This window comes from Symphalangus syndactylus, chromosome 20 (assembly GCF_028878055.3).
Source record: "Symphalangus syndactylus isolate Jambi chromosome 20, NHGRI_mSymSyn1-v2.1_pri, whole genome shotgun sequence".
Taxonomy (NCBI): domain Eukaryota; kingdom Metazoa; phylum Chordata; class Mammalia; order Primates; family Hylobatidae; genus Symphalangus; species Symphalangus syndactylus.
The window spans coordinates 59,457,962-59,485,335 of NC_072442.2; the positions used below are offsets into that span (position 1 = coordinate 59,457,962).

At 45.7% G+C, this 27,374-nt stretch overlaps 1 protein-coding gene and 1 long non-coding RNA gene across 24 annotated transcripts in view; both read left to right on the plus strand.

Annotated features, from left to right (window-relative positions):
* The first annotated feature begins 1,970 nt into the window (after positions 1-1,970).
* Positions 1,971-27,374, plus strand: part of PIK3R6 (phosphoinositide-3-kinase regulatory subunit 6) — a 63,751-nt gene continuing 38,347 nt past the window's right edge. For 6 of the 23 annotated variants that reach the window (XM_063629451.1, XM_063629454.1, XM_063629453.1 and 3 more), the window contains exons 1-3: positions 2,163-2,344; positions 9,290-9,493; positions 19,806-19,909. In XM_063629451.1, the coding sequence (XP_063485521.1) occupies positions 9,360-9,493; positions 19,806-19,909 (238 nt within the window). In that variant the 5' untranslated portion in view covers positions 2,163-2,344; positions 9,290-9,359. Of the gene's footprint in view, positions 2,068-2,130; positions 2,345-9,289; positions 9,494-19,805; positions 19,910-27,374 lie in introns of those variants that run through there. The other 17 variants (XM_055258657.2, XM_063629468.1, XM_063629470.1 and 14 more) reach the window with 10 other exon arrangements.
* On the plus strand, positions 9,663-13,092 carry LOC134735268 (uncharacterized). The gene is made up of 2 exons (XR_010118262.1): positions 9,663-10,071; positions 12,215-13,092. It is a non-coding gene; the product is annotated as an uncharacterized lncRNA (long non-coding RNA).

Genomic DNA, 27,374 nt, shown 5'->3' on the forward strand with positions numbered 1-27,374 from the left:
GGTGGTGCCGCCTTGCCTTGATGATGGTAGGGATGGTGCACTGGGAGCCACGGGAGAACTTGGTCCTTCCTATTGTCACCTCCTCCTCCCACTGTCCTTTGTTCCTGGCTGGCTATCAGCGGTGTGCACTCAAAAATGAAAGCACCCTAGCTCCTCTTTGCAAGGGACAGCTCTGGGGCTCTCTATGGTCACCAAGCTGCCCCCTCCGTGGGTACCACAGCAAATGCAGTTGCAGAAACGGCAGCTGATGATAAAGAGAGCAGTGCACCCACAAGAAGTGACCTCGGCTTGTGATTTCCGATTCAGTTAAGCCAAGGCTGATAAGGAGAGGGGCTGCCCAGGGTGGCCACACTGCCTGGCAGCTGCTGAGTCTGGAACCTGCAGGGGCTGAGTTCTTGGTCCTTTATTCTGTCCTGGGCATATTCATTGCCTTCATTCAGTCACCCATTTGCTTCACAAATAAGCCAAGCATTCTCTTAGCACTCTTTCACCCTGTGATGGATAGAATAATGAACAACACTCTAGCCCCTGCTCTTTCAGAACTCATTGAGGGAGGAACAAGGCAGACATGTGAGCTGAGAACGCTAATACAAAGATGCAAGATAGAAAGTGACTTCAGTCACATGAAGGGGACAGAAAAGAAGCAGCTGTGGGAGGAAGGCACAGCAATAGAGTAAATGATTTACATTTCTGGACTTTTTTTTCCAAATAGCTTCCTCTGCAAAATGAAAGTTCAGAATAGAACCTAGTCAAGCCCCTACGGGAAAGGATCAGTGACTTCACAGCTCCAAAGCTCTTTGAGTTGAGCCAAGTGACAAACTCCAACAGGCTTAATCCAAAAAAGAATGGAATTTATTGAATCATGTACAATGAACAGTCCAAGAGTAGATTCAGCACCAGAATTTCAGGCATAGCTGGATCCAGCACTCAAACCCTGCTGTCAGCAATCTGTCACTCTCTAGAGCCATTTACCCATTAGGCCCAACGGGATGACAGCATAGAATCTGTGAGTTTTTCGAAGCTCTAGAAATGTGTCAGAGACTCTCCCAAATAGTGTTTGGCTTCAAAATGTGAAAAAAAAAGAAAGAAAATGACAAAGTAGCAAATGCGTCACCATGCGGTTGATCAACTTCCCCCAGCAGCTCTACTGTCCCTGCTCAGCACTGCTCTCTCCTCATTGCCAAGGACAGCAGATGCTTCTTCATTCTCTTCACCTGTGTCCTCTCTGCAGTCGTTGGTGTCGTTGACCGTCGTCTCCTCCTTGGCATTCTGTCTCCTGCCAGCATCCCTGGCATTCCACTTTCCTCCTGCCTCTTAGGCTTGTTTTTTGTTCTTCTCTGATATAACGAATGACAAGGGATGAGCCAGGAGAAGGATTGGGAAGCGATTCCCACAGCCTGGATAGTTAAGAGACTGCAGTACTTCTGGGAGGGGCTGGAGTGAGGGATAAAGCATGAGGGTGGAGTTTAGGGAGGGACCAGATCAAGAAGGTTCTGGCAAGTCACACTGAGGAGTTTGGCCAGTCTCTTTAAAGTAATAAGGAGCCATTGAAGGTTGTAGCAGGAGTGTAACATAAATAATTTGTGTCTCACTCTTAGAAAGAGACCTTTGGCTGTGGGGTGAAGGACCTCAGGCTATTGTAGTGTTTCAGGAGAGAGACCATGGTAGTCAGATGAAACAGTGACAGCCATAGGGATGGAAGAAAGTGGGGGATTCATGAGCTATTGACAGGGCTTGGTGCAGTTTAGATGTAACAGGGGAGGGAGAGGGAGGCATTAGGATGACACCAAGGTTGCTGATTCTGAGGCGGGAAACAGAGAAGTGGGCTTAGAGGGGGAAATGATGAGCTCGGTTTGTACCTGTTGAGATGGAGGTGCTTGAGGGACATCTGGCTGGCCATGTCCAGGGGTGGGGGATGGTTGGTGAGTCTGGAGCTTGAGAGAGAGGTCAGGGCTCCCTGCATCAATCCCTCCCCCGTCAACACCAGAGGGAGTCTCCTGGGAGGTGTCTCCCTCCAACCCCATAACATTGGTCACATTCGATCAGAATAAAGGACCTCCAGTGACCGTGGGTGACCACAGATGCTTCTTTAGAAAGCAGTCTCACAGCAAAATGCATTCTGGGAGGAGCTTCGAGGGCCACAAGGAAGGGGAAGGAAGAGGAGGGGACAGAGCTGTGAGACATCGAGCTTTTCTTTGCAGATCTGAAGAGCACAGTCAAGACCACAGACACCCGTGGAGGCTTCCCCAAGACATCTGCTTCTCTGGGACTGGGAGCCTCGCACAGGACCGTGGGGAAGTTGGCCGAAGGACTTGGGGAGCCCAGAAGCTGCCACTGAGACAAGGTAAGTGCTGGCTTGGATGGAGATGGCCAGGCAGGCAGATCTGAGCAGAACAGACAGAGGGGTGGAAAGGAGGGAGCTGGAAGGGGAGCCCCTGAGGGGGCTGAAATGCCCCTGGCTCTTATTTACCCAGGCTCAGGGCTGCCAGGGCCGCCTTTCTGAGAAGGGTGACCTCAGACACTGCAGGGTAATTCTGCCAAGTTAAGATTGTTTCAGCCCATTTTCACATGAAAAGACATGGGACCCTGGGAGAAGGACTCTCCTTTCTTCTGGAATCCTGTACATGCCGTTAATAATAGGACTAACGATTGATGCCGGTGCTGCAGAGGACACCCATTTTCCCATTTGATTCTCACCAGCATTTAGAGGTTAACTGGATAAGTGTGTTAGTGCCATTTTATAGGACAGAAGACTGAGGCTTAGGGAGATGAAGCAACTTGCCAAAGATTGCAGAGTGGGTTAGCAAGGAGCAGACTCAGTGTGAAACATCTGAGTGTCCCCTTTCTGGGACATCATCTGCCCATCACTTTCCTGGGGAATTTGGTGAAAGTCATGCTGGTCTGGCCGATTCTCTCCCTACACACGAATCCAGTATCTTCTATGTATGCCAGAGTCTGACCAAGGCCTGGTCTCTGTCCTTGAAGAGCTGACTGCCTGCAAAGAGGGTCTGAACACAGCTGCGAGTGACCAACTCAGAACCGCCAGGGTCCTCAGCGAGCCAGGAGGTGTGTGGTGTGTGCAGGATGAAAGAGAGAGACCGCAGGGTGCGGGCTCAGGGAGGGTCCCGTGGAAGGTGGCGCCTGGCTGAGGCTCCAGGGAGGACCTGGTGTGCAAAGAGGAGGCAAGAGGCACCTCAGCAATGGGGAGCAAAGTGTGCAAACCCCCAGAGGCAGGAAAGCAGGTGGGAAAGTCAGGTGTTGGGAGGAGCACAGCTAGAGGGGGTGTGCGGAGCACTCGCAGGCTGGTCCTTTGTTGTTGTTGTTGTTGAGACAGAGTCTCACTCTTTCACCCAGGCTGGAGTGCAGTGGCATGATCTCAGCTCACTGCAACCTCCGTCTCCTGGGTCCAAGCAATTCTCCTGCCTCAGCCTCCCAAGTAGCTGGGACTACAGGCACATACCACCATGCCTGGCTAATTTTTTGTATTTTTAGTAGTAATTTTTTGTATTTTCACCATGTTAGCCAGGATGGTCTTGATCTCCTAACCTCGTGATCCGCCCACCTCGGCCTCCCATAGTGCTGGGATTACAGGCATGAGCCACCATGCCCAGCCCGGTCCATTTATTTATTTAGCTCTAAGTGGTTTTCAAATATTATCTCATTTAGTCTCATGACAAGCCTATGAGGTAGGCGTTGTTGTCAGGTCCCCTTTAAGATAGGGAAACTGAGGCACGGAGGTTTAAGCAAGCAGCCCAATTTGCCCTATTGACAGGATTGGAATGCCACCTGCCTGGCCACCATGCCCCGCTGCCTCACACTAGAACCTGCTGCAGGCCCTATACTGTCTCCACGCAAGTGCCTCAGCTGACACGGTGGCTGCAGATGCCAAGCTGCAGTCATCGCCATCTGGTCCCTGCTGCATTCAGGCCCCATCAGATCCCACCAAGCTTCCCTGCCCCTGGGAACAATGCTCCCCCACCCCCACCCCACTGGCTCTTTCACATCCAGGTGTTTCCTTCCAGCCAGAAGCAGACACAGCTGAGGAAACAGGCCTGTCCCTGTCTATGGGGGCCAGCCCGGGCAGCAAGACCCTCACCTCCTGGCCCCTTCGGAATCTGAAAAGTAGACCTCATGGGGGCAAGGGCTAAAGGTTGAGGGGGCCCCCTCAGGACCCAGAGCTCTGTCCTCTCACTCCCTTACTGCCTCACTGCCAGCTCACTCACCACATGCTCTGATACAAAAAAGAAAAAAAACACACACACACAGCTATCGTGTCTGGCAAGTCTGAGCTGCCCCTGAAACCCTGAGGGCATAAGGCAGCTCTGGCGGGAGAAGAGGGGAGGCAACAGAGGCAGGTGACCCAGGCTCTGCAGGTCCCCTCTCTCTGTGCCACAGGAGCGGCTGGAGGACAGGAGGCAGACAGAGTGTGGCCCTGGGAAGCTCTGCGTCTTTTCTGCCCAGGCTTTATTCCTGCAGGTATAGGGAGGCCTGGAAGCTCCGCGTCTTTTCTGCTCGGGCTTTATTCCTGCAGGTGTAGGGAGGCCTGGAAGCTCCGCGTCTTTTCTGCTCAGGCTTTATTCCTGCAGGTGTAGGGAGGCCTAGGTGGTGGGTTCTTCTGTCTGAACAGCTTGTCCCAGGAGCCAGCAATGGGGTGCTGGGGGGATGGCGCAACAAGGGACAGTCAGATCTGGAATCTTCATGACAGAAACTCTGAACCTGAGCCAGGCTTCCTCAGATCTTCCTCCAAGCCCTCTTACTTCAGTCTTCTCCTCTATCCAGGAGGTCACCCCTACTTTATCTCACACCCACAACAGGGAGCAGCAGCTGTGAACAGGTGGCCCCATTCGCTTCTTTTTGCCGTGTCCATAGAAGGCTTCTATGGTTCTGTGGTCGGTCCTTGGGCTTGTTGTACCCCAAGGGAGTGATGGGCTGTGTGTGTGCACCTGGCCTGCGACTTGTTCAGTGCTGATGTTCTGTGTTTAAGGAAGAATGCTCCTTGAATCCCAATTCACTCATCCCTTTGTTCGTTCATCCATTCTCTGTCTCTGATCTCATCCCTCTGCCAGGAACTGTGAAGGGGCAGGGTGCGCTGCTCACGCCTGTAATCCCAGCACTTTGGGAGGCCGAGGCTGCAGATCACAAGGTCAAGAGATTGAGACTATTCTGTCCAACATGGTGAAACCCCATCTCTACTAAAATACATCAAACTAGCTGGGTGTGGTGGTGGGCACCTGTAGTCCCAGCTACTTGGGAGGCTGAGGCAGGAGAATTGCTTGAACCTGGGAGGTGGAGGTTACGGCAAGCTGAGATCACACCACTGCACTCCAGCCTAGGCGACAGAGCGAAACTCCGTCTCAAAAAAAACCACACACACACACTTGGGGGTTGGGGGAAATAGGGAGATGCTGGTCAAAGGGTATAAAGTTTCCATTAGGTGGGAGGAATACGGTTTCTGAGATTCATTGCACAGCAGGGTGACTATAGTTAATAATGGCGTATTGTATATTTCACAATTGCTAAGTGAGTAAATATTTCAAATGTTTTCACCAGGAAAAGGATAGGTATTCAATGGATATGTTAATTAGCCTTATTTCATCACTCCACATTATATACATCTATCATAATATCACTTTGTACCCCATAAATGTATGCAATTATAATATATCAATTGACAATAAAATTTAAAAGTTTAAATTTAAATCTATATTTAAATATCTATATATCCATATATCTATATCTAGACACTGCACACCCCTCCCCAACTCTAGAACCCCTCCCTCCCCTTCCCAACTTTATTCTTATGGCACTTATCTTCATCTAATATACGATTTAATTATTCGGTTGATTTTCTGTCCCCTACACACCCACTAGAGTGCAAACTTTCTGAGAGCAGGCATTTTGTGTATTTTAACTTATTGCTACATCCCTGGGACCTGGGACGATGTCTGACACATGGAAGGTGCTCAGGAACTATGGAATAAGTGAAACCATGAGTGAATGCCGTGGGCAGTGTAAGTGAGAGGCCACGGTGGGTGGGGGGTGACCACAGGGCATCTCCCAGGTTGTTGGGATTTGTCCCTCAGCCACTTTCCCACTGCCTATTTTGGCTGCCAGGAGTCTTGCTGACTGTGGGCGGAGGTTGGTGTATTGCTATCCTGTAAGGTTGTATTCTTGTGCTACGGGGGGAGGGAGAGGAATTTTTAGATGAGCCCTGACATGCTCATCTAAAACATGCTCATGACATGTTTGATTGGTCAGTACCTTGCACATTGCCCTTGTGGCATAAAAGCAGCAGTCAAACATTGCAGCCTTAGTTGTCCATGACAGGGCCTGAGAAAGATCGGCCACCCGCAGGTGACAGAGGTAGCTGCCAGGTCAGTGAGGCACAATGTCCTTCTTACCATTGTGTCTCTCTCCGCACTTCCTAGGGGACTGCTGTCTTCTTTGCAGTATTCTGAGCATCAAACTAATCTCTGTTTCCTGTGTCATTTATTGTAGCAACCATGCCCAACAGACTTGTTTCTGTCATCCAGCCCAAGAGTAGCTTTGGGACAGTGACCCTGCCTTGTCTTCATATGAGTGCCTGACATTCATTCATTCGAGCATATTTATCAAGGGCCTTCCATGTAGTATTAACAGTGTCAGGTAATGGGGACTCAACAGTGAGCAAAATGGAGCCCCTGCCCATGGGGAGCTTATATTTTAGTGACGGCAGCCAGATGATAAACAAATGCAATATCGTAGTCCGCTTACCTGCAGGGGACACACTCCAAGACCCCCAGGGGATGCCTCAGACCTCCAATAGGACTGAACCTGGCTGCTGTCAATCAGAACACATTTCTGCTGAGGTCTTGCACCCACACATTTAATGCCATTTCTATCTTAATGAAGCACTTATCAAACACTGTGGCCATAACTTTGCAGTTTCAGATGAGACAGCAAAACTAGCAAAAATTTGTTTTTCCTTCACAATTTCATGGCTAGAAGATTTGCTCTTACCATAGATCTTAGCTACTTCAACATACAATTTTTTTCTTTCCTTGTTAAGATGAGAACTTTCGCCTTTTCACTCACTTCAAGGAAGCACTTTACAGCTTCTCCTTGGCTGACTGACAGCAGCCAGGTTCAGTACTACTGGAGGTCTTAGGCATCCCCTTGGCATATCTAAATTGCCAGCATCACTTCTCTTGTGCCTTGGGGCCATGAGTAAGTAAAATAAGGGTGACTTGAACACAAGGCCTGTGATACCACGACAGTTCATCTGATAACCATGATGGCTAGCAAGTGGCTTACAGTCAGGTAGCACACACTGTGTACACCCACTGAACAAAGGGATGCTTCACATTCCGGGCGGGACAGACCAGAATGGTGAGAGGTTTCATCATGCTCCACAGAACAGTGTGCAATTTAAAGTTCAGGAATCATTTCTTTCTAGAATTTTTCATTTAATATTTTTGGACCACAGTAGACCTTGAGCAACTGAAATTGCAGAAAGTGAAACTGCAGATAAGGGAGGATTACTGTATAAGGCATCGGGTGCTAGGGAGAAGTACAGAGATGCATTGTGTTTGTTGAAAGACTTCTATGGGCACTGTGTGGCAACCCTAATGCCTAGCCCATTTCAGACAGTCTGCAATTAACTTTTCTCTTTGTGAACTACAACTTGAACCACAATATAGAACGTGGATTGCCATGTCTGCTTTCTTTCTTTCTTTTTTTTTTTTTTTTTGAGACAGAGTCTCACTCTGTCACCCAGGCTGGAGTGCAGTGGCGTGATCTTGGCTCACTGCAACCTCTGCCTCCCAGATTCAAGCAATTCTCCTGCCTCAGCCTCCCAAGTAGCTGGGACCACAAGTGCGCACCACCACACCTGGGTAATTTTTGTATTTTTAGTAGAGACAGGGTTTCACCATGTTGGCCAAGCTGGTCTTGAACTCCTGACCTCGTGATCCACCTGCCTGGGCCTCCCAAAAATGCTGTGATTACAGGCGTGAGCCACCGTGCCCGGCCCGTGTCTGCTTTCAAGAGCCCAATAGGGAGCATAAATGATGATGTGGATAGGCTGATAGTACTGGTGTGGTGTGCCTGGCACTGCCCCCGGCTTCAGAGTCCCCATTGTGAACTCAGTAGGGACATTGAGGGCCTGGGGAGCACATTGCCCTCCTACAGGGAAGCTGCATGTCAACTCCAGCTAATTGTTGCCACACGGGATCGTGGGTCTGGTGTTGCTAGATCTTCCAGTTACTTCTTTTAAGTAAAAGCTGGAAATCTTGATTTTTAGATGAAATATGACTTTTAAATGTTGGCCACAGATTCAAATTTCCAAATACTGTGGCTTCTCCTGGGGAAGGAAACTGATGGGCCAGAGCAGCGGTCCCCAACCTTTTTGACACCAGGAACCAGTTTCATGGAAGGCAATTTTTCCACGGATGGGGGTTGGTGGGGTGGGGTTTGCTGGTGGGGAAGGGGGCTGGGGCTGGGGATGGATTCAGGATGAAACTGCTCCACCTCAGATCATCAGGTATTAGATTCTCTTAAGAAATGGGCAGCCTGGATCCCTTGCATGAGCAGTTCACAATAGGATTCAAGCTCCTATGAGAATCTTATGCACACCCCACCCCCTCCCGCCCCAGGAGGCAGAGCTCAGGCGGTCCTGGTGGCTCACCAGCCACTCACCTGCTGCTGTGTCCCTAATTCCTAACAGCCCATGGATCAGTGCCAGTCCGCAGCCTGGGGTTTGGGGACCCTTGGGCCAGAGAATAGCTAAAAAGGAGTCTGGCTTTTCACTGCATAGCTATCTGTGCCTTTTAGATTTTTACCATGTGCGTGGTTTTTTTATGTGAAAAGTGAATTTTAAAAATACACGAGACAGAGCACAGTCTCTGAGAGTCTCTTACATGAGTGTGTGAAATAGGTAGTCTTCTTAAGCATTGTATTAGTCAGGCTACTCCAGAGGAACACAACAAATAGGATAGAGAGAGAGACTGGGAGGTGGGTGGGGGGTGGGTAGAAAACAAAAGGACGTATTAGCAGGGATTGGCTCCTGTGATTGTGGAGGCTGAGAAGTCTGTAATCTGTGGTCTGTAAGCTAGAGGCCCAGGAAAGTCAGTGGTGTAATTCCAGTCTGAGTCCAAAGGCCTGAGAACCAGGGAAGATGACGGCGTCAGTCTCAGTCCAGGTCCGAAGGCTGGAGAACCAAGAGCGCTGATTTGTCCAAGGGCAGGATGGATGTCCCAGCTGAAGCACAGAGAGCACCTCTGCCCTTCCTCCTCCCTCTTGTCCTGTTCAGGCCCTCAGCAGATCACGTGATGCCCACCCACATGGCTGAAGGCAGATCTTGACTCACTCCCTCCATTCAGATGCTCATCTTTCCTGGAAACAGCCTCACGGACACCTCCAGAAATAATGCTTCACCAGCCATCTGGGCTTCCCTTGGCCTGGTCAAGATGACACATAAAATGAACCATCACAAGCATGCTGCGTGCATGGGGCGGTAAGACAGTTTCAGTGTGCTACTGGTGGGCCATGGGTGTGTGAGGTCTGTTCCAGGGGTCTCGGGCAAGTACAACCACCCTGTGGTCATTATGAGGTGACAGACTGGTAGACCACGCAGCCCCAAGGGGCAAGGACTATGTCTCATTCATTCATCTCTAACCTCTCAGGTCTTGTGCAATTTCTGCCCCATGGATTATGTTCTGAAGAGGCTCTTTGATTTACTCAGCAACCCTAGCCACCCAAAACACTGCCAGGAACTCAGAAGACAGCCAGAGGGCCCTCTGAGCAAATAGAAGTTGCAAGTCCATGGATGGAAGTTTGGTGCTCTTTTCATTGATCAGTTGTCAGGCTTTGTTTCTTCATTTTACATACAAGACAATTGCATGTGCTTATCCGGCTTCCCAGCCTTCAGCAACTTGGCAGTTGGGTGGAGGAGCAGACACAGCCCAGGCAGGGTTGCAGCCAGCACAGAAGGCACTTTGTTCAAATCAGAAAGAGGCACCCCTCTGAGTAGACAAATTACAGCAAGTTCCTCTTTGGATGGATGAATTGCAAAACCTCACCCTCCCTGCCTGGGTAAATTACAAAAAGGCCAGCAGAGCGGTGGGCTGGACTGCAGCCTCCACTCACCCACTAAGTGCAGGACACAGTTGGTGCTGCTGAAATGAGGAATCATACATGAGAAGTCAAACAGTAACAGCCACTCAATGTAGGATAGGGCTGCCCTCACCTACTGATAGCTCCTACCATCGCCACCGTTTTATGGCACGGTTCATACAATCAGCTTCCATCAAGACTCATTGAGAAAACAGCCAGGTGCCTGGCTCATGCCTCTAATCCCAGCACTTTGGGAGGCCGAGGTGGATGGATCACCTGAGGTCAGGAGTTCGAGACCAGCCTGGCTAACATGGCGAAACAATGTCTCTACTAAAAATACAAAAATTAGCTGGATGTGGTGGCAGGTGCCTATAATTCCTAGCCTCAGGGAGGCTGAGGCAAGAGAATCATTTGAACCCAGGAGGCAGAGGTTGCAGTGAGCCGAGATCACGTCACTGCACTCCAGCCTGGGCGACAAGAGCGAAAGTGTCTCAAAAAAAAAAAAAAAAGGTTAATTGAGAAAACATTCAGAACATTCAGAGGCATGGTTTGGTGCTTGAAAGGGCAAGCTTTATTTCCTAAAAAATTCTTCTCATTCCTGAAGCGAAGACACATTTGATGTTGATGCATTTTGAGAATGAGCTGCTTCTATTTCCATTTCCTGTCTACGTGCAAGCTCGTCCCTTGGGGGCTCTTCCCCCACAGTGGTGTGGTCAGCAGCCCCAAAGGACAGGAAATCGACCACAAAGGCCTCCTGTGGGAGGAGCAAGGAAGCAGCACCTGCACAAATATATAGAAACGCTGAATAAATATTTGACGAGTGAATCCGTGAGTGAATGAAGGAATGAACAAATGAATAGGGAGGCTTTCTGACAGTTACTGGTAAAGTTTCTTACAATTTTACTTTCCTTTTTTTTTTTTTGAGACAGAGTTTCGCCCTTGTTGCCCAGGCTGGTGTGCGGTGGCGTGATTGCAGCTCACTGCAACCTCTGCCACCCGGATTCAAGCGATTCTCCTGCCTCAGCCTCCCGAGTAGCTGGGATTACAGGCACACGCCACCACGCCCAGCTAATTTTTTGTATTTTTAGTAGAGACAGGGTTTCACCATGTTAGCCAGGATGGTCTCGATCTCCTGACCTTGTGATCCGCCCGCCTTGGCTTCCCAAAGGAGAATTTTACTTTCAATTAAAAATCAGCCCAGAAGCACTCTCCATTTCCCCAAAAATTCCTGGTATCTTACACTTCTCCTTTAGACTTTATCTGTGAGATTTCTTTTCTTTCGAGGCTGCCCCATGTTCGTTGTTAACCCAGGCCGCCCGAGACAGAAGTTTGTGTTCATTTTATTTCACTAAGACAGAGGGGGGGCTCTGTGAGGTTTACAGAAGGGAAAGGAAGGCATGCGGAGGTCAGGGGAAGTGGCCACGACCCCACGCCCCAGGTTGAGATCTGGGCTCTAGCCCTGGTTCTATCCTTCATTGGCCACGTGGCTTTTGCCAATATTCATCAAATATTTATCTAAAATAGGTATTCATTGTCCACTGCGTGGGTGCTGCCCTAGGTGCTGGACATGCTGCAGTGAAGAAGACGTGCCCCGTCCCTGTATTTGCCGAGTTCACATTCTAATGACTAGCCAAGAAAACTAATCATGGCAGGAAAATTTTCCATACTGATAAATGCTATGAATAAAATCAGAGTGTGCTAGAGTGTGACAGGGAGGGCTATTTTGGACAGGATGGTCAGGAAAGGCCTCTGAGGCGGTGACATTGACAGTGAGACCTGAATGTTGAGGGGGAGCCAGCTGTGGGGAAAGTTGGGGGAAGGGTGCTCCAGGCAGGGGCATGCAAAGGTCCTGAGGTAGGACCAAGTTTGGCAGAACGAGATGCAGCTGGAGAGGTACGCTGGGGCCTGATCAGGTGAGCTTGTTGGCAGCGTAGCATCCACTAGAAGATCAAGGAGAAGCCATTGGATATCTTGAATCAGAAAATGGATTATAAGGGGAAAGAACAGAAGCTGGGAGACCCCATGGGGTACTGCCATGATCCATACAAGAGATGATGGTGGCTTGGACCTGGTGGGGCAGTTCAGGTGGAGGTTATAATGATCATTCTCCACATCCACACAGGTCATAGAGGGGGACCTGGGAACCCCAGCCCATCCTATCTGGAAAGCTCCTCTTGGCTTCCCTCCACCACTGGATGTGGGGTCAGGACCTGAATCTGCCTCATGCCCACCTGCCTGTCTACCCCACGCAGTGGCTCTGCTCACACTGTCTTGCCATTTTCAGCTCCTCCCCCTTAGACTGGAAATGCCTCAAACTCCCAGAGTCTCATTTTCATGAAATAAAATTTCAGGAAGTTGGAGTTTTCATGTTTGAATTTTCATCATTCATTCCAATTTCAATGCCTACTTTTATTCACAAAAACAGGCCAGGGAGCATTTTTAGACAGAACAGCATGGATGGTTGACACGTTCCTCTCTGTACTGGGGTTTCAAGTCCCTGATCTCCAAGCCCAGCCCTTTATCTACAAGGTGTTGTTCAATAGTCTGACATTCTACCTTGCGCTTTCGGGGGTGTGATCTCACAAAGGACGTGGCTGAGGCTCAGAGAGGCCAGAAATGGACCACACAGGCCAATGGTGGGAGAGCCAGACTCGAACTCAATTCTTCAGACTCCAGTCAGTCACGCCCACAGCACAGCATGGATCAGCCTGTTAGTGTAGCAGTCCCTGGAGCCCAGGGAGGGGGAAAGGGGGATTATTTTAATAGTTTTATTGTTGTTGTTTTTATTTTTAAAGTTAAACCCACAGCACGATGTTCTTAAATTGACTGGCGGGCTCCCAGATGTTCATGTAATTACTACTTCCCTGAACATAATATATTAGCTCTCTTCTTTTGTGTGTGCCATCTGTTACACAGTAAAACATAAGGTCAAATGTACTTAATATTAAGAAATCAGAAAATGTAGAAATGTATTAAAATAAAAATTACCTGTGACCCCACTGTTTATGGGTAAGTAATATCACTTTTTTCGTAGTTTAGTGTGTATCATTAAAAGGTCAGAGACTGACACACACACAAGTACAGGTGAAACTGGGGAAATCAGAATAAAATGTATTGACATCAACATCCTGGGGTTTTTTGTTTGTTTGTTTTTGAGACAGAGTTTCACTCTTTCACCCAGGCTGGAGTGCAGTCGTAAGATCTCAGCTCACTGCAAACTCCATCTCCCGGGTTCAAGCAATTCTCCTGCCTCAGCCTCCTGAGTAGCTGGGATTACAGGCACCTGCCACCACACCTGGCTAATTTTTGTATTTTTATTAGAGATGTGGTTTCACCATGTTGGCCAGCCTGGTCTCGAACTCCTGACCTCAAGTGATCCACCTGCCTCACCCTCCCAAAGTGTTGGGATTATAGGCGTGAGTCACCACGCCTGACCAATATCTTGATTTTGATACAGTAACATTGTTTGCAAGATGTTATCACTGGGGGGAAACTGGGTAGAGGGTACCCAGGAACTCTGTGTTATTTCTTGCCACTGCATGGGAATTTACAGTTATCTCAGAATTAAAAGTTTGATTAAAAAAGAGATAAAGACTCCTTTATCTGACACTGCCCTATTTTCTGACCCTGTAGTTTTTGTTTTTATTTTTGTTTCTAGAATGTCATATAAATGGAACCACACGGCATGCAGGATTTAGAGCCTGGCTGCCTTTACTCAGCATAATGTCTCTGAGATTCACGCGTGTTGTTGCACATAGTTCTCTTTTTAATGCCGAGTATTCCGCTGTGTGGGTGTATCACAGTTTGCTCATCCACGCACCCACTGAAGGCATTTGTGTTGTTTCCAGTTTGGGCCCATTCTGAATAGAGCTGCTATATATATCCATGAGCAGGTGTTCGTGTGAACATAAGTTTTTATTTCTCTGGAGGAAACAGCTAGGGATTACAGGATCATACAATAAGTGATGCTAACTTCATGAGAAATTGTCAAACTGTTTTCCAGAATGGCTGTGCCATTTTGCATTCTCACCAGTAACGTATGAGAATTCCAATTCTTCCTGATGGGTTGATGGGTGCAGCAAACCACCATGGCACGTGTATACCTATGTAACAAACCTGCACGTTCTGCACATGTATCCTAGAACTTAAAGTATAATTTAAAAAAAAGAGAGAGAGAATTTCAGTTCCTCCATGTGCTCTCCAGCACTTTCGATTGCTCATTTTAAAATCTTAGTCATTCTAATAGGCATATAGTGAGATTTCACGGTATTCATCTGCCTTTCCCAAACTGCTGATAGCCCTGGACTTTTTTTTATGTGTTTATTTGCCATCCACATATCTTTTTTAGTAAAGTATTTATTTAGATCTTTTGCCCATTTGGGGAGTATTATTTGTTTTCTTACTGTTGAATTTTGGGAGTTATTTATTTATCCTAGATTTTTTTTTTTTTTTTTTTGTCAGACGTGATTTGCAAATATTTTCTCTAGGTCTATACTTTGTTTCTTCATTTTATTATTTTATTTTATTTTGTTGTTTTGTTTTGTTTTGTTTCTGAGATGCAATCTCGCTCTGTCACTCAGGCTGGAGTGCAGCGGCATGATCTCAGCTCACTGCAACCTCTGCTGCCCAGGTTCAAGTGATTCTCCTGCCTCAGCCTCCTGAGTAAATGGGATTACAAGCGTGCGCCACCACAGCCAACTAATTTTTGTATTTTTAGTAGAGATGGGGTTTCACTGTATTCGCCAGGCTTGTCTCGAACTCCTTACCTCAGGTGATCCACCCACCTTGGCCTCCCAAAATGTTGGGATTACAGGCGTAAGCCACTGTGCCCGGCCTGTTTTTTCATTTTGTTAAAGGTATCTGTCATAAAACCAAAGTTTTAAATTTCAATGAAGTCTAATTTGTCATTTTTTTTCTCTTATGGATCATGCTTTGGTATTGTATCTAAAAACTTTTTCCTTAACATGAGGTTACAAGGATTTTTCCTATGCTTTCTTCTAAAAGTTTATTGTTTTGAATTTTACATTCAAATCTATGTCCACTTTTAGTTCATTTTTGTGTAAGGTCTGGAATTTACATCGAGGTTTTGCTTCTTGCTTTGCATATTGATGATCAATTGTTCCATCACCATTTGTTGAAAAGACTCCTTTCTCCATCGACATCGACTTGCCTTTACAACTTTATCAAAAATCAATTAGCCATATCTGTGTGGGCCTGCTTCCGAACTCTTCATTCTGTTCCATTGATTTATGTGTCTAGCCCTTCACTAATAACTTTATAGCAATTCTTAAAATAAGGAGTGCGAAGCTGAGCGTGGTGGCACATGCCTGTAATCCCAGCTACTCGGGAGGCTGAGGCAGGAGAATTGCTTGAACCCAGGAGGTGGATGTTGCAGTGAGCCGAGATCACGCCATTGCACTCCAGCCTGGTGACAGAGCAAGACTCCATTGAAAAAATAAAATAAAATAAAAATAAAGGAGTGTGAGTCCTCAGGCATTATTCATTTTCAAAACTGTTTGGCTAATCCAATTCCTCTGCCTTTCCCTATAAACTTTAGAATTGACTTATATGTATCTATAAAAAAAATCCTGCTGGTATTTTTATTGGAATTACCTTAAATATGTAAATCATTTTGGAGAGAATTGACTTCTTTTTTTTTTTTTAGACGGAGTCTCTCTCTGTCACCAGGCTGGAGTACAGTGGCATGATCTCAGATCACTGCAACCTCCGCCTCCTGGATTCAAACGATTCTCCTGCCTCAGCCTCCTGAGTAGCTGGGACTACAGGCGCGTGCCACCACACCCAGCTAATTTTTTCTATTTTTAGTACAGACAGGGTTTCACCATGTTATCCAGGATGGTCTTGATCTCCTGACTTCGTGATCCGTCCCCCTCGGCCTCCTAAAGTGCTGGGATTACAGACGTGAGCCACTGCTCCTGGCCGAGAATTGACATCTTAACTATACTGGGTCTTCCAAACAATAAACACAGTATTTCTTTCCATTTATTTAGGTCTTCTCTGATTTATCTAATCAGCATTTCATAGTTTTCATCATATGGCTCCTGCACATTTTGTTAGATTTATCTCTAAATATTTATTTATTTACTTATTATTTTATTATTATTATTATTTTTGAGATGGAGTCTCGCTCTGTTGCCCAGGCTGGAGTGCAGTGGCACAATCTCAGCTCACTGCAAGCTCCACCTCCCGGGTTCACGCCATTCTCCTGCCTCAGCCTCCCCAGGACCTGAGAGTACAGGCGCCCGCCACCACCCCCGGCTAATTGTTTGTATTTTTAGTAGAGACGGGGTTTCACCATGTTAGCCAGGATGGTCTCCATCTCCTGACCTCGTAATCTGCCCACCTTGGCTTCCCAAAGTGCTGGGATTACAGGCGTGAGCCACTGCGCCCCTCCTCAATATTTATTAAAAAAAAAATTTGAAGCTATTGTAAATGGTATTGTATCTTCCAAATTCAGCCAATACAGATGTACACTGTAATTTTATAACTGCATAGTATTTTGTTGCACAGATTAATTTATTTACTTGGTACTCTATAATTGTGCCTTTATTTTTTTTTTCTGGTTTTTCTCTATTGTTAACAATGTTTTAATGAATGTTGTTGTACATACCGTTTATCCATTTGTCCAATATTTCCCTTCGGATAGGTTTTTAAAAGTGGAATTGCTTAGACAAAAAAGTATGAATATTTTGAATTTTGATAAATATTGTCCAGCAATCGCCCAGAAAGGCTATACTAATTTCTCTTCTCACCAACTATATATGACTGGAAATTTTCTCATATCCTTTCCTTGCCAATACTGAATGTCATTATCTTTTATCATAATCTTTGCCACTCTCTCTTTTTTTTTTTTTTTTTTAGACGGAGTCTCCCTCTGTCACCCAGGCTGGAGTGCAGTAGCGACATCTTGACTCACTGCAACCTCCACCTCCCAGGTTCAAGTGATTCTCCTACCTCAGCCTCCCGAGTAGCTGGGTTTACAGGCACATGCCACCACACCTGGCTAATTTTTTTATTTTTTAGTAGAGACGGGGTTTCACCATGTTGGTCAGGCTGGTCTCGAACTCTTGACCTCATGATCCGCCCACCTCGGCCTCCCCAAGTGCTGGGATTACAGGTGTGAGCCACTGCACCCGGCCCGCCACTCTCATTTTAATATTCATTTCTATGATTGTCAGTAGGCTTAAATTGTAGTACATTATAATTACAATCTGTTGCTGAATTCAATGAGTTGATATCTATTTTTAAATGTTATATCGATATTTGTATGTGAGCGTGGTCTATTTTGCTATTTTGGTAAAATATGGATATGTAAAATTTACCATCTTAACCATTTTTAAGTATATAATTCAATAGCATTAAGAACATTCACAATATTGAGCAACCATTACTGCTATCCATTTCCAGAACCTTCTCATCATTCCAAACAGAGACTCTGTAACCATTAAACAATAACTTCCTTTTCACCCCTTCCCCAGTCCCTGGTAACCTCTGTCATACTTGCTGTCTCCGCCTCTGTGAATTTGCCTTATTCTAGGTATCTCATGTAAGTGGAATTACACAATATTTGTCCTTTTATGACTGACTTACTTCACTCAGCATAATGTTCTCAAGGTTCATCCATGATGCACCATATATCTGAATTTCATTCCTTTTTAAGGCTGAATAACTTTCCGCTCTATGTATACATCATATTTTGTTTATCTGTTCATTGCTTCTCTGTTGATGGACCTTTGAGTTGCTTCTACCATTTTGCTGTTTTGAATAATGCTTCTATTAATATTGGTGTGCAAGTATCTGTTTGAGTTCCTGTTTTCAATTCGTTTGGGTATTTACCTAAAAGTGAAATTGCTAGATCATGTGATAATTCTATGCTTGACTTTTTGAAGAACATGCCATACCATTTTCCACAGCAGTGACGCCATTTTGAATTCCCACCAGCAATGCACCACATCCTCCCAGAGTCTGCGCCCCAGAGCAATAAACTCAATGACTGGGAAGCAGGGGGACTCCAAACAAATCCAATTTCTCCACATCCTTGCCAATGCTTGTTATTTTGTGGTTTTTTGTTTGGTTGGTTTTGTTTTGTTTTGTTTTGAGACGGAGTCTTCGCTCTGTCACCCAGGCTGGAGTGCAGTGGCACGATCTCGGCTCACTGCAAGCTCCGCCTTCCGGGTTCACGCCATTCTCCTGCCCCAGCCAACGGAGTAGCTGGGACTACAGGCGCCCGCCACCACGCCCGGCTAATTTTTTGTATTTTTAGTAGAGACGGGGTTTCACCGTGTTAGCCAGGATGATCTCCATCTGACCTCGTGATCCGCCCGCCTCGGCCTCCCAAAATGCTGGGATTACAGGCGTGAACCATCTTGCCTGGCCTTTTTTTTTTTTTTTTTTTCTGTATATCTAAAATGATCATTCCAATGGGTGTGAAGTGCGTTATCTATTTTTTTTTTTTAACTACCTTTATTAGATTTTTGTATCAAGGTGAAGCTGGCCTTGTCCAATAAACTGAGAATCTTCTCTTCTTTCTCCATGCTTTGGAGCAGATTAAATAACATAGATATTTTCTTTGTAGGTTTGAAAAAACTTATCAGAAGAACCATCTGAGCCAGATATCACTCTCTTAGAGCTAGTTCTTTGACAACTGTCTCTATTTCCTCACTGGTTACAAATATAAGCAGTTTTTCTAACTCTTCTAGAGCCTTTTGAGTCATTTTTATTTTCCTAGAAAACCATGTGCGACACAGGGCACTCATTTTCTTTTTTGGTATAAAGAAATATATATATATGACATTTATCATTTCTAATATTGTCTCTTGGTTATCTCTTTTTAGATTAGCTTTCCCAATTATACATTTGTTTGCTTGTTTTCTCTCCAAAAACAGTCTCTTGGATTTGTTTGGAGTTCCTCTGCGTTCTAGTTTTTGGGTTTATCGCTCTGGGGAGCAGACTCTGGGAGGACCTCCCACTGGGTTCACAGTGGGGCAGACAGGTCATACTAAAGGGAGGACTCTAGAGCCAGACAGTCCGAGTTCAAGTCCTCATTCCTTGCTTACTAGCTATTTGACTCTGAATAGTTATTTAGCCTCTCTGTGTTTCAGTTTCCCCATCTGTAGAACTGGGGAGGGGGGAGAGATAGAACCTGCCTCATAAGCTTAATATTAATATTAAAAAGTTGGCATTTCTTAAGTGCTTAGAAGAGTGATGCCTGGCACATAGTAAGCACTATGTAAGTTTTCTCTTTTTTCTTTCCTTTTTTTTTTTTTTTTTTTTTTTTGAGCCAGTCTCACCCTCACCCAGGCTGGAGTGCAATGGCACCATCTCAGCTCACTGCAACCTCCGCCTCCCAGGTTCAGGCGATTCTCCTGCCTCAGCCTCCTGAGTAGCTGGAATTACAGGCACCTGCCACCATGCCCAGCTAATTTTTTGTATTTTTAGTAGAGACGGGGTTTCAACATGTTTGTTGGGCCGGTCTCAAACTCCTGACCTCAAGTGATCCACCCGCCTTGGCCTCCCAACGTGCTGGGATTACAGGCATGAGCCACTGCACCCAGTCATAAGTTTTCTTAAATACATCTAGACTTCCCCCCAGTGTGCTGGAAGCCTAGGTCCCCTAGGAGCTTCTCCATTTCCCAAGGTGCTTTCTGCACCTTCCCACTGCTTCCACTAATTAACTGCCTGTTATTTTGCAGGACCACCTCTGTGCAGAAAAGCAACCACCTTGTTCTCTATTCTGCTGCCCGAGACAACCACATCCTCCTCCTTCTACACCCAAAGGCTCCCATGGAGAGCTCAGGTCAGTGTGGTGGGGGGAAAGGGGTCTAGTAAGCCTGCTGCCGAGTGGGGAAGGCACTTCTCATGGGTGAGGATGCCTCTAGGGCTGGCAGGACCCCCTGCAGGTAGACGGGCTGCAAGACCCCAGTTCAGGGATCCTGCCTAAATGTAAGAACATCTTGAGAGTTGGACATCTACACACTTGCACAAGGCTCCAACTGCTCGCTGGACACTGAGCTTGACAATGGGAATAATGACAAGAATAGCCAAGATTTATTGCCAAATACTTGTGACTATTTAACAAAAGCCTGTATAGCACTTACAATGGATTGAGGAGGGATAAAAACACTTGACAAATATTAACTCATTTAGTCTTGGTTAACCTCCTAAGATAGGTATTATTACTCTCGTTTTACAGAAGGGGAAATGGAGGCATGCCAGAGGCAGGTACTTACCCCCCAGTCACATAGCTACTGAGTGGTCAAATCGGGAGTGGAACCCAACAATCTAGCTCCAGTGTCTAGGCTTAATGATTTCAATATGGATTGCCTCGCACAAATGCCAGAAGGATTCTGTGAGGTGGGGCTAGCACGATGAATATCCTTATCTTTTTGAGAGGGAAACTGAGGCTCGGAGAGGTTATATAATTTGCTCAAAGCCACACAGCTAGTAAGTGGCAAAGCCAGAACTGGGGCCTAATCTGGCTGATTTCAAAGCCTGGACTCTTCACCCTATGTCAACTTGGGACAACAGGGAAAGATGACCAACCCCCACCAAGATGTGCATCATCTGTTGGTCACCTGGAAAGTCAAAGATCACACCTTAGGCCACCAAGCCGAGACTCTAATTCCCCTAAAGATCCCTTTCCTGGGGAAGGGAAGGGCACCCCCTAGGCAGGGTTAGCTGCTCAGTTGCTAATATTCCTATGGCATAAATTATTTTGACTTCCATCCATCCATCCATCCATCCATCCATCCATCCATCCATCCTCAGAGAGCCTCATCCAATCAGAAGTAGCTCCACGGAGTCAGGCAACCCCAGTGAATCCTGGTGTTACAATATTCTGGGTCATCTGTAACCAGCTGGGGTTTGGGGCGGGAGGCTCGGGATGGGGAAGCTCTGTGAAAATCTCCTAAATACAGTCAGGCACTGCATATTGGCAATGTTTTGGTCAAGGACGAGCCTTATAAACAGCAGTGGTCCCATAAGAGAGTACTATATTTTTACTGTACCTTTTCTATGTTTAGATATGTTTAGACACACAGATACCATTGTGTGACAACTGCCTACAGTGCTCAGTGCAGTCACACACTGTGTAGGTTTGTAGCCTAGGTGTGTAGTAGGCTATGCTGTGTAGGTTTGTGTAAGTGTGCTCTGTGATATTCATACAATGATGAAATTGCCCCATGACATATTTCTCGGAACATATCGCCATAGTTAAGTGACACATCAAGGTATTTCAAAACCAACTTACTTTGCACTCACTTTATAACAATAAATACATGCCATGCTGTCTTTTAGGAAAAGAGGTGCACCAATAAAGGTTTATTGTATATAAGCAATAGAAACTGATGTGGCCAATTTAATTTTTTAAAAATGTGGCCAAGCATCAAAGGAAAAGCTGAAGCACCACACACCAGAAAGGGCAGGGGAAGGGTAGCCCTGCCACCAGGACAGAGAGAGATAGATAGTGTCCTTGGAGAGCACACCAGGCGTCCTTCCCTCCTGGCCATTCTCTGAACAAGGCTGTCTGAGAGAGAGAGACAGAGACAGACAGTATCAGTCCTTGGGCAGCTTGGTCCTGTGCCTACACCAAGGCTGAAGCTAAGTAGGCACATGGGTCACAGTCCCACTAAGACTGCAATAAGCAGGGAGGGATGCTGGGCAGGCGAAACCACTGACTTCCCCCTCCAACGGTGTGGCAGATGATTCCCAGATCCAATGGGTAAAAGGAAACATCCCCAAATCAGGATGACCAGGACTGCAGTTGTCTTTCCACATTATGATTTTTTTTTTTTTTTTTTTTTTTTTTTTTTGAGACAGAGTCTCTCTCTGTCACCCAGGCTGGAGTGCAATGGCACCATCTCGGCTGACTGCAACTTCCACCTCCCAGGTTCAAGTGATTCTCCAGCCTCAATCTCCCAAGTAGCTGGGATTACAGGCATGCACCACCGTGTCTGGCTAATTTTTTTGTATTTTTAGTAGAGACGGGGTTTCACCATGTTGCCCAGGCTGGTCTCGAACTCCTGACCTCAGGTGATATGCCTGCCTCGGCCTCCCAAAGTGCTGGGATTACAGGCGTGAGCCACTGCACCCGGGCTGTGATTGTTTTTAACACTCTCCACCTTCCCACAGCTCTTGGAGTCCTCCCATCCTACAGTTAAGAAGAGGGGTACCTGAGAAGTAAAATATTTATTTCAGGGTATGCAAAAGAGCAATATTTCAGAGGCATCAAGACTATTGTTATTTTGCCATGCCTGCAAACAGGAGTAAGATTGCAAAGGTTTTCCAAACAATCTGAGCCTTTATACTGCATAGGGGTAAGGAGGATCAGGTGTAGGCTGGAAGAGGTGCATCTGGGTACTGGGGGCCCTCTAGGTGTGACTTTCTGTGGTTGGAGAGGCAATATGTGACAAAGGTAAGGGCTATAGACCTGGAATCTATCAAACAGGGAGACAGTATTTGTCCTGCCAAACTCACAGGGTGCTTGTCAGAATCAAGTGAGATAAGACATTGGAAAACACTTTGAATATCCATGAGTCAGTTAGAGAATAGTAGCTGCTTTAGCAAATGGCCCCAAATGCCAGAGGATTAAGACAACACATGCTTATTCTTACTCTCACCACAGTCCAATGTGGGCTTCAAGCAGGCAATGAGACTTATTCCCTCTTGTGGAAAGGGAAGAGGAGTATGGAGGACAGTGCAGGGAACACAGGCCTGCAAGGGACTTACGTCACTTCCATCACATTCTGTTGGCCAGAATGCAGTCACATGGCTTTTATCTAACTGCAGGGGAGTTTGGGAAATGTAGTCTTGCTGTCTCTTGGTGACAAAAATGAACTTGGTTTGGTGAGCACATAGCATCACCTTACCACACCTATGGAAGACTCTCTGTGTGTATGCCTTTCAAGTGCTATTTAAATGTTAGATATTCAAGGAGGTGAAAGATCTTTACAAGGAGAAGTACAAAACACTGCTAAAAAGAAATTACAGATGACGTGAACAAATGGAAAACTATTCCAATGCTCATGGATTGGAAGAATCAATATTGTTAAAATGTCCATACCGCCCAAAGCAATCTACAGATTAAACGCTATTCCTATCAAACTACCAATGTCGTTTTTCATAGAACTAGAAAAAACTATTCTAAAATTTATATGGAACCAAAAAAGGGCCCAAATAGCCAAAGCAATCCTAAGTAAAAAGAACCAAGCTGGAGGCATCACATTACCTAACTTCAAACTATACTACAAGGCTACAGTAAACAGCATGGTACTACTATAAAAATAGACATATAAACAATGGAACACAATAGAGAATCCAGAAATAAAGCTACATTCCTACAGCCACCTGATCTTTGACAAAGTTGACAAACATAAGCAGTGGGGAAAGGACTTTCTATTCAATAAATGGTGCTGGGATAACTGGCTAGCCATATGCAGAAGAATGAAACTGAACCACTACCCTTCCCCATATACAAAAATTAATTCAAGATAGATTAAAGATTTAAATGTAAGACCTCAAACTATATGAATCCTAGGCAACACCATTCTAGACATCAATCTTTTGAAAGAATTTATGACTAAGTCCTCAAAAGCAATTGCAACAAAAACGAAAATTGACAATTGAGACCTAATTACACTAAAAAGCTTCTTTTTGTTTTGTTTTGGTTTTTTGAGACAGAGTCTCGCTCTGTTGCCCAGGCTGGAGTGCAGTGGCACAATCTCAGCCCACTGCAATCTCCACCCCCCAGGTTTAAGCGATTCTCGTGCCTCAGCCTCCTGTGTAGCTGGGATCATCATTACACCTAGCTAATTTTTGTATTTTTAGTAGAGACAGGATTTTGCCGTGTTACCCAGGCTAGTCTCGAACTCCTGGCCTCAAGTGATCTGCCCCCCTCTGCTTCCCAAAGTGCTGGGATTACAGGCATGAGCCACCGCGCCTAGCCTACACTAAAGAGCTTTTGCACAGCAAAAGAAATTATCAACAGAGTAAACAGACAACCTACAGAATGGGAGAAAATATTCACAAAGTATGCATTCCAACAGAGGTCTAATATCCAGAATATATAAGGAATTTACACAACTGATTAAGCAAAAAACAAATCACCCCACTTAAAAAATGGGTAAAAGACATGAATAGACACTTCTCAAAAGAAGACATACAAGCAGCCAACAAATATGGAAAAATGCTCCGCGTTACTAATTATCAGAGACATGCAAATCAAAACCATCTCACACCAGTCAGAATGGCTACTAGTAAAAAGTCAAAAAACAACAGATGCTGGCAAGGCTGTGGAGTAAAGGGAATGCTTATACACTGTTGGTGAGAATATAAACTAGTTCAGCCACTGTGGAAAGCAGTTTGGAGATTTCACAAGGAACTTAAAACAGAGCTAACATTCAATCCAGCAATCCCACTACTGGGTATATATCCCCCCAAAAACAAATCATTCTATCAAAAAGACCCAGGCGCTTGCACGTTCATTGCAGCACTATTCACAATAGCAAAGATATGGAATCAACTTAGGTGCCTGTCAACAAAAGACTGGATAAAGAAAATGTGTTACATATACAACATGGAATACTGTGCAGCCATAAAAAAGGACAAAATCATATCCTTTGCTGCAACATGGATGGAGCTGGAAGCTATTACACTAAGCAAATTAATGTAGGAACAGAAAGCCAAATACTGCATGTTCTCACTTATAGGTGGGAGCTAAACTTTGGGTACTCATGGACACAAAGATGACAACAATAGAAACTGGGGGCTACTAGAAGGGGGAGGGAGGGAAAGGGGCAAAAACTAGTGAGTTTGGGTACTAGTACTACTCGTAGTTGGGTACTATGAGTAGTACTATTATTAGTAATAGTACTCATAGTACCTAGGTGATGTATCATCCATACTACAAACCTCAGCATCAAGCAATATACCCAGGTAACAAACCTGCACATGTACCTCCTGAACCTAAAATAAAAGTTAAAAATTTTTTGAATAAGTTTAATATTAATAATAATATTAATACCTAATTAGTAATATCCCACATTCCTGGATGCAGAAGGATAATAATAATGGATGCCATTTATCTATTGACTATTCGAGTCATCAAGGACGTTAGACCTGCATATCATATATGAACAATGCTGAGCCACTTGAGTCACAGGAAATATCCCATTTCTTTCTTTCATTTAATCAAATCAAAACCAGCCTCAACCTCTCATATTCCAAGGTTAGGATGAACTCTAGCATCATTCACTTGGAATGCTTCCCCCTCCGTGGGAGTTTGTGAGAAGCTCAGGGTTTATAAAGTCTGAGTAGTGGGAAAAGGCTGTGGTCTTCAGTCCACGGTGGCTGCAGCCACCAGAACTGCTTGTCCAGACTTGCAAGGTCCAGAGAGAGATAGAGCCTGCCTTGGGGGACATTCTCATGCTCTGGTGAAGATGGCTTAGGAGACCTTTGCTGTGGCATCAGAGTCACAGAGTTCAGTGCTTAGCGGCCCTCATCTGACCTTTGCCACCACTGGTAAGCTTTGTCCCAGCCGGTCTGATTCTCCTCATTCCCTGGAACCCTATATCCCTTGTGCCCTCACAGTCTTAGGGAATCCAACCTCCACCCTTGGGCTGGGCCACTCTCCTCTTTAAAAGCATTAACCTTCTTCTGCACCTTTTTAGACAACCCAGCTTGATTGGCTGAATCAACTTGCCAGGAGCCTCAGACTCAGGTGCCTCCAGGGGCCAGACAGAGGATATAAATGAGTGAAACCGAGGCATGGGGAACTACAAAGACCTAGAGAAGCTGTGCTCATCTAAGGGGGCAATTGCTCCCCACCCGCTATGATTGTCACATGTGAGAAGAATGCAGGTTCAGTGTCAACAGATTGTCAGATTTTCAAGAGATGCCAGAAACCCAAACTGTTATGCAAAATCTCCTGACTTGTAAATGTTGGCAGCTAATTCATTGCTTTTTTTTTTAAGACACTATACAAGCCCAAACAAAACACATAGCAAGCCAGATGTGGACCAAAGCCTGAGAGTTTGTTTTAGCTACCCAGACATTCAAAACAAAATGTATTTGAAGTGGTCTCCCAGGGCTACTGGCAACTTCTCTATTTTTCTGTGAAACATAAAAACTCAACTTCCCTTGCAAAGCAAGGGGACCCAGGCTCAGAAGACAAAGGCTTGGCTGTGCTTCCGATGAGGGGAATGAGAGGAAATCACATTTGTCACAGTTTTCAGCCTTTCTGTGCAAATATACAGTGGAAGACAGAATAAGAAAGAGAAAGAAGGAAGGAAAAAAAAAGGAAGGAAGGGAGAGAGAAAGAGAAGGAGGGAGGAGAAAGAAAAAAGACTTAGTACCAGCTAATTTTCTAATAACTTATCCTGCATTAACTCATTAAATCTTCATGCAAGGTGGAAATGCATAGGCAGAGGAAAGATTGTGACTAACCTTCACGCCAAGCTAAATGATTTCTTCAACAGTCTGGGGAGATGATGCTCTGCCCAGCAGAGGGACCAGGTGGGCAGATGCAGCTGTAGCATCCTGTCCATCTCAGCCTGGAGGAGATTCAGGACCAGGCCTTGCCAGGTACAAGTGTCTCACGGGGACATGTGAGAGCCAGGAAGAAAGTGAGGGCTTCAGGGTTGTGGCCCCCATAGGCTTTGCATGGGTCTGAGGAGGGGCCAGACCATGAGCACTAGCATCTATGGTGACTTGGCCTAAAAATATTTTAACTCTTGGACTGCAATCTGCTGATTTTTACATTTGTTATCTCTATTCTACTTACTTCCAAAGGAATCTGAGGCAATTCACATATAGATTAAATAGAATATAAAGCAGGAGGACCAAAAAGGAGCCAAGAAGAGAGATCCCTGTCACATGAGATGAGCTAATTTTTGAGGCTGGGCCCCAGTTTGACCATAAATTTCCTGATAGCCAAGTCAAAGAGGAACCACTGAGGCATGTGGTTTGTGTCTGACAACTAGAGAATACACACTCACCTATAATGGCAAACTCTTGGTGGGAGCTAATTGCAAAGAGGAATTTATTGTGTGAGGAGTGTTTCCCATACTCCCTGTCTGAGTCTGGATCTGCCAAGAAGCAGACACTAAGTTCAAGGATTTATTTGGGGAAACACTTGTGTGATAGAAATGGAGAGGGACCTGGGAGAGCAGCTGTCAGACCCTGGTGCAAATCTGACTCCAAATGAAGGAGAAAAGGAAGAAGGGTCAGTGGAAATGCCTTGGACTGATGGGAGTCCAAGAAAAGCT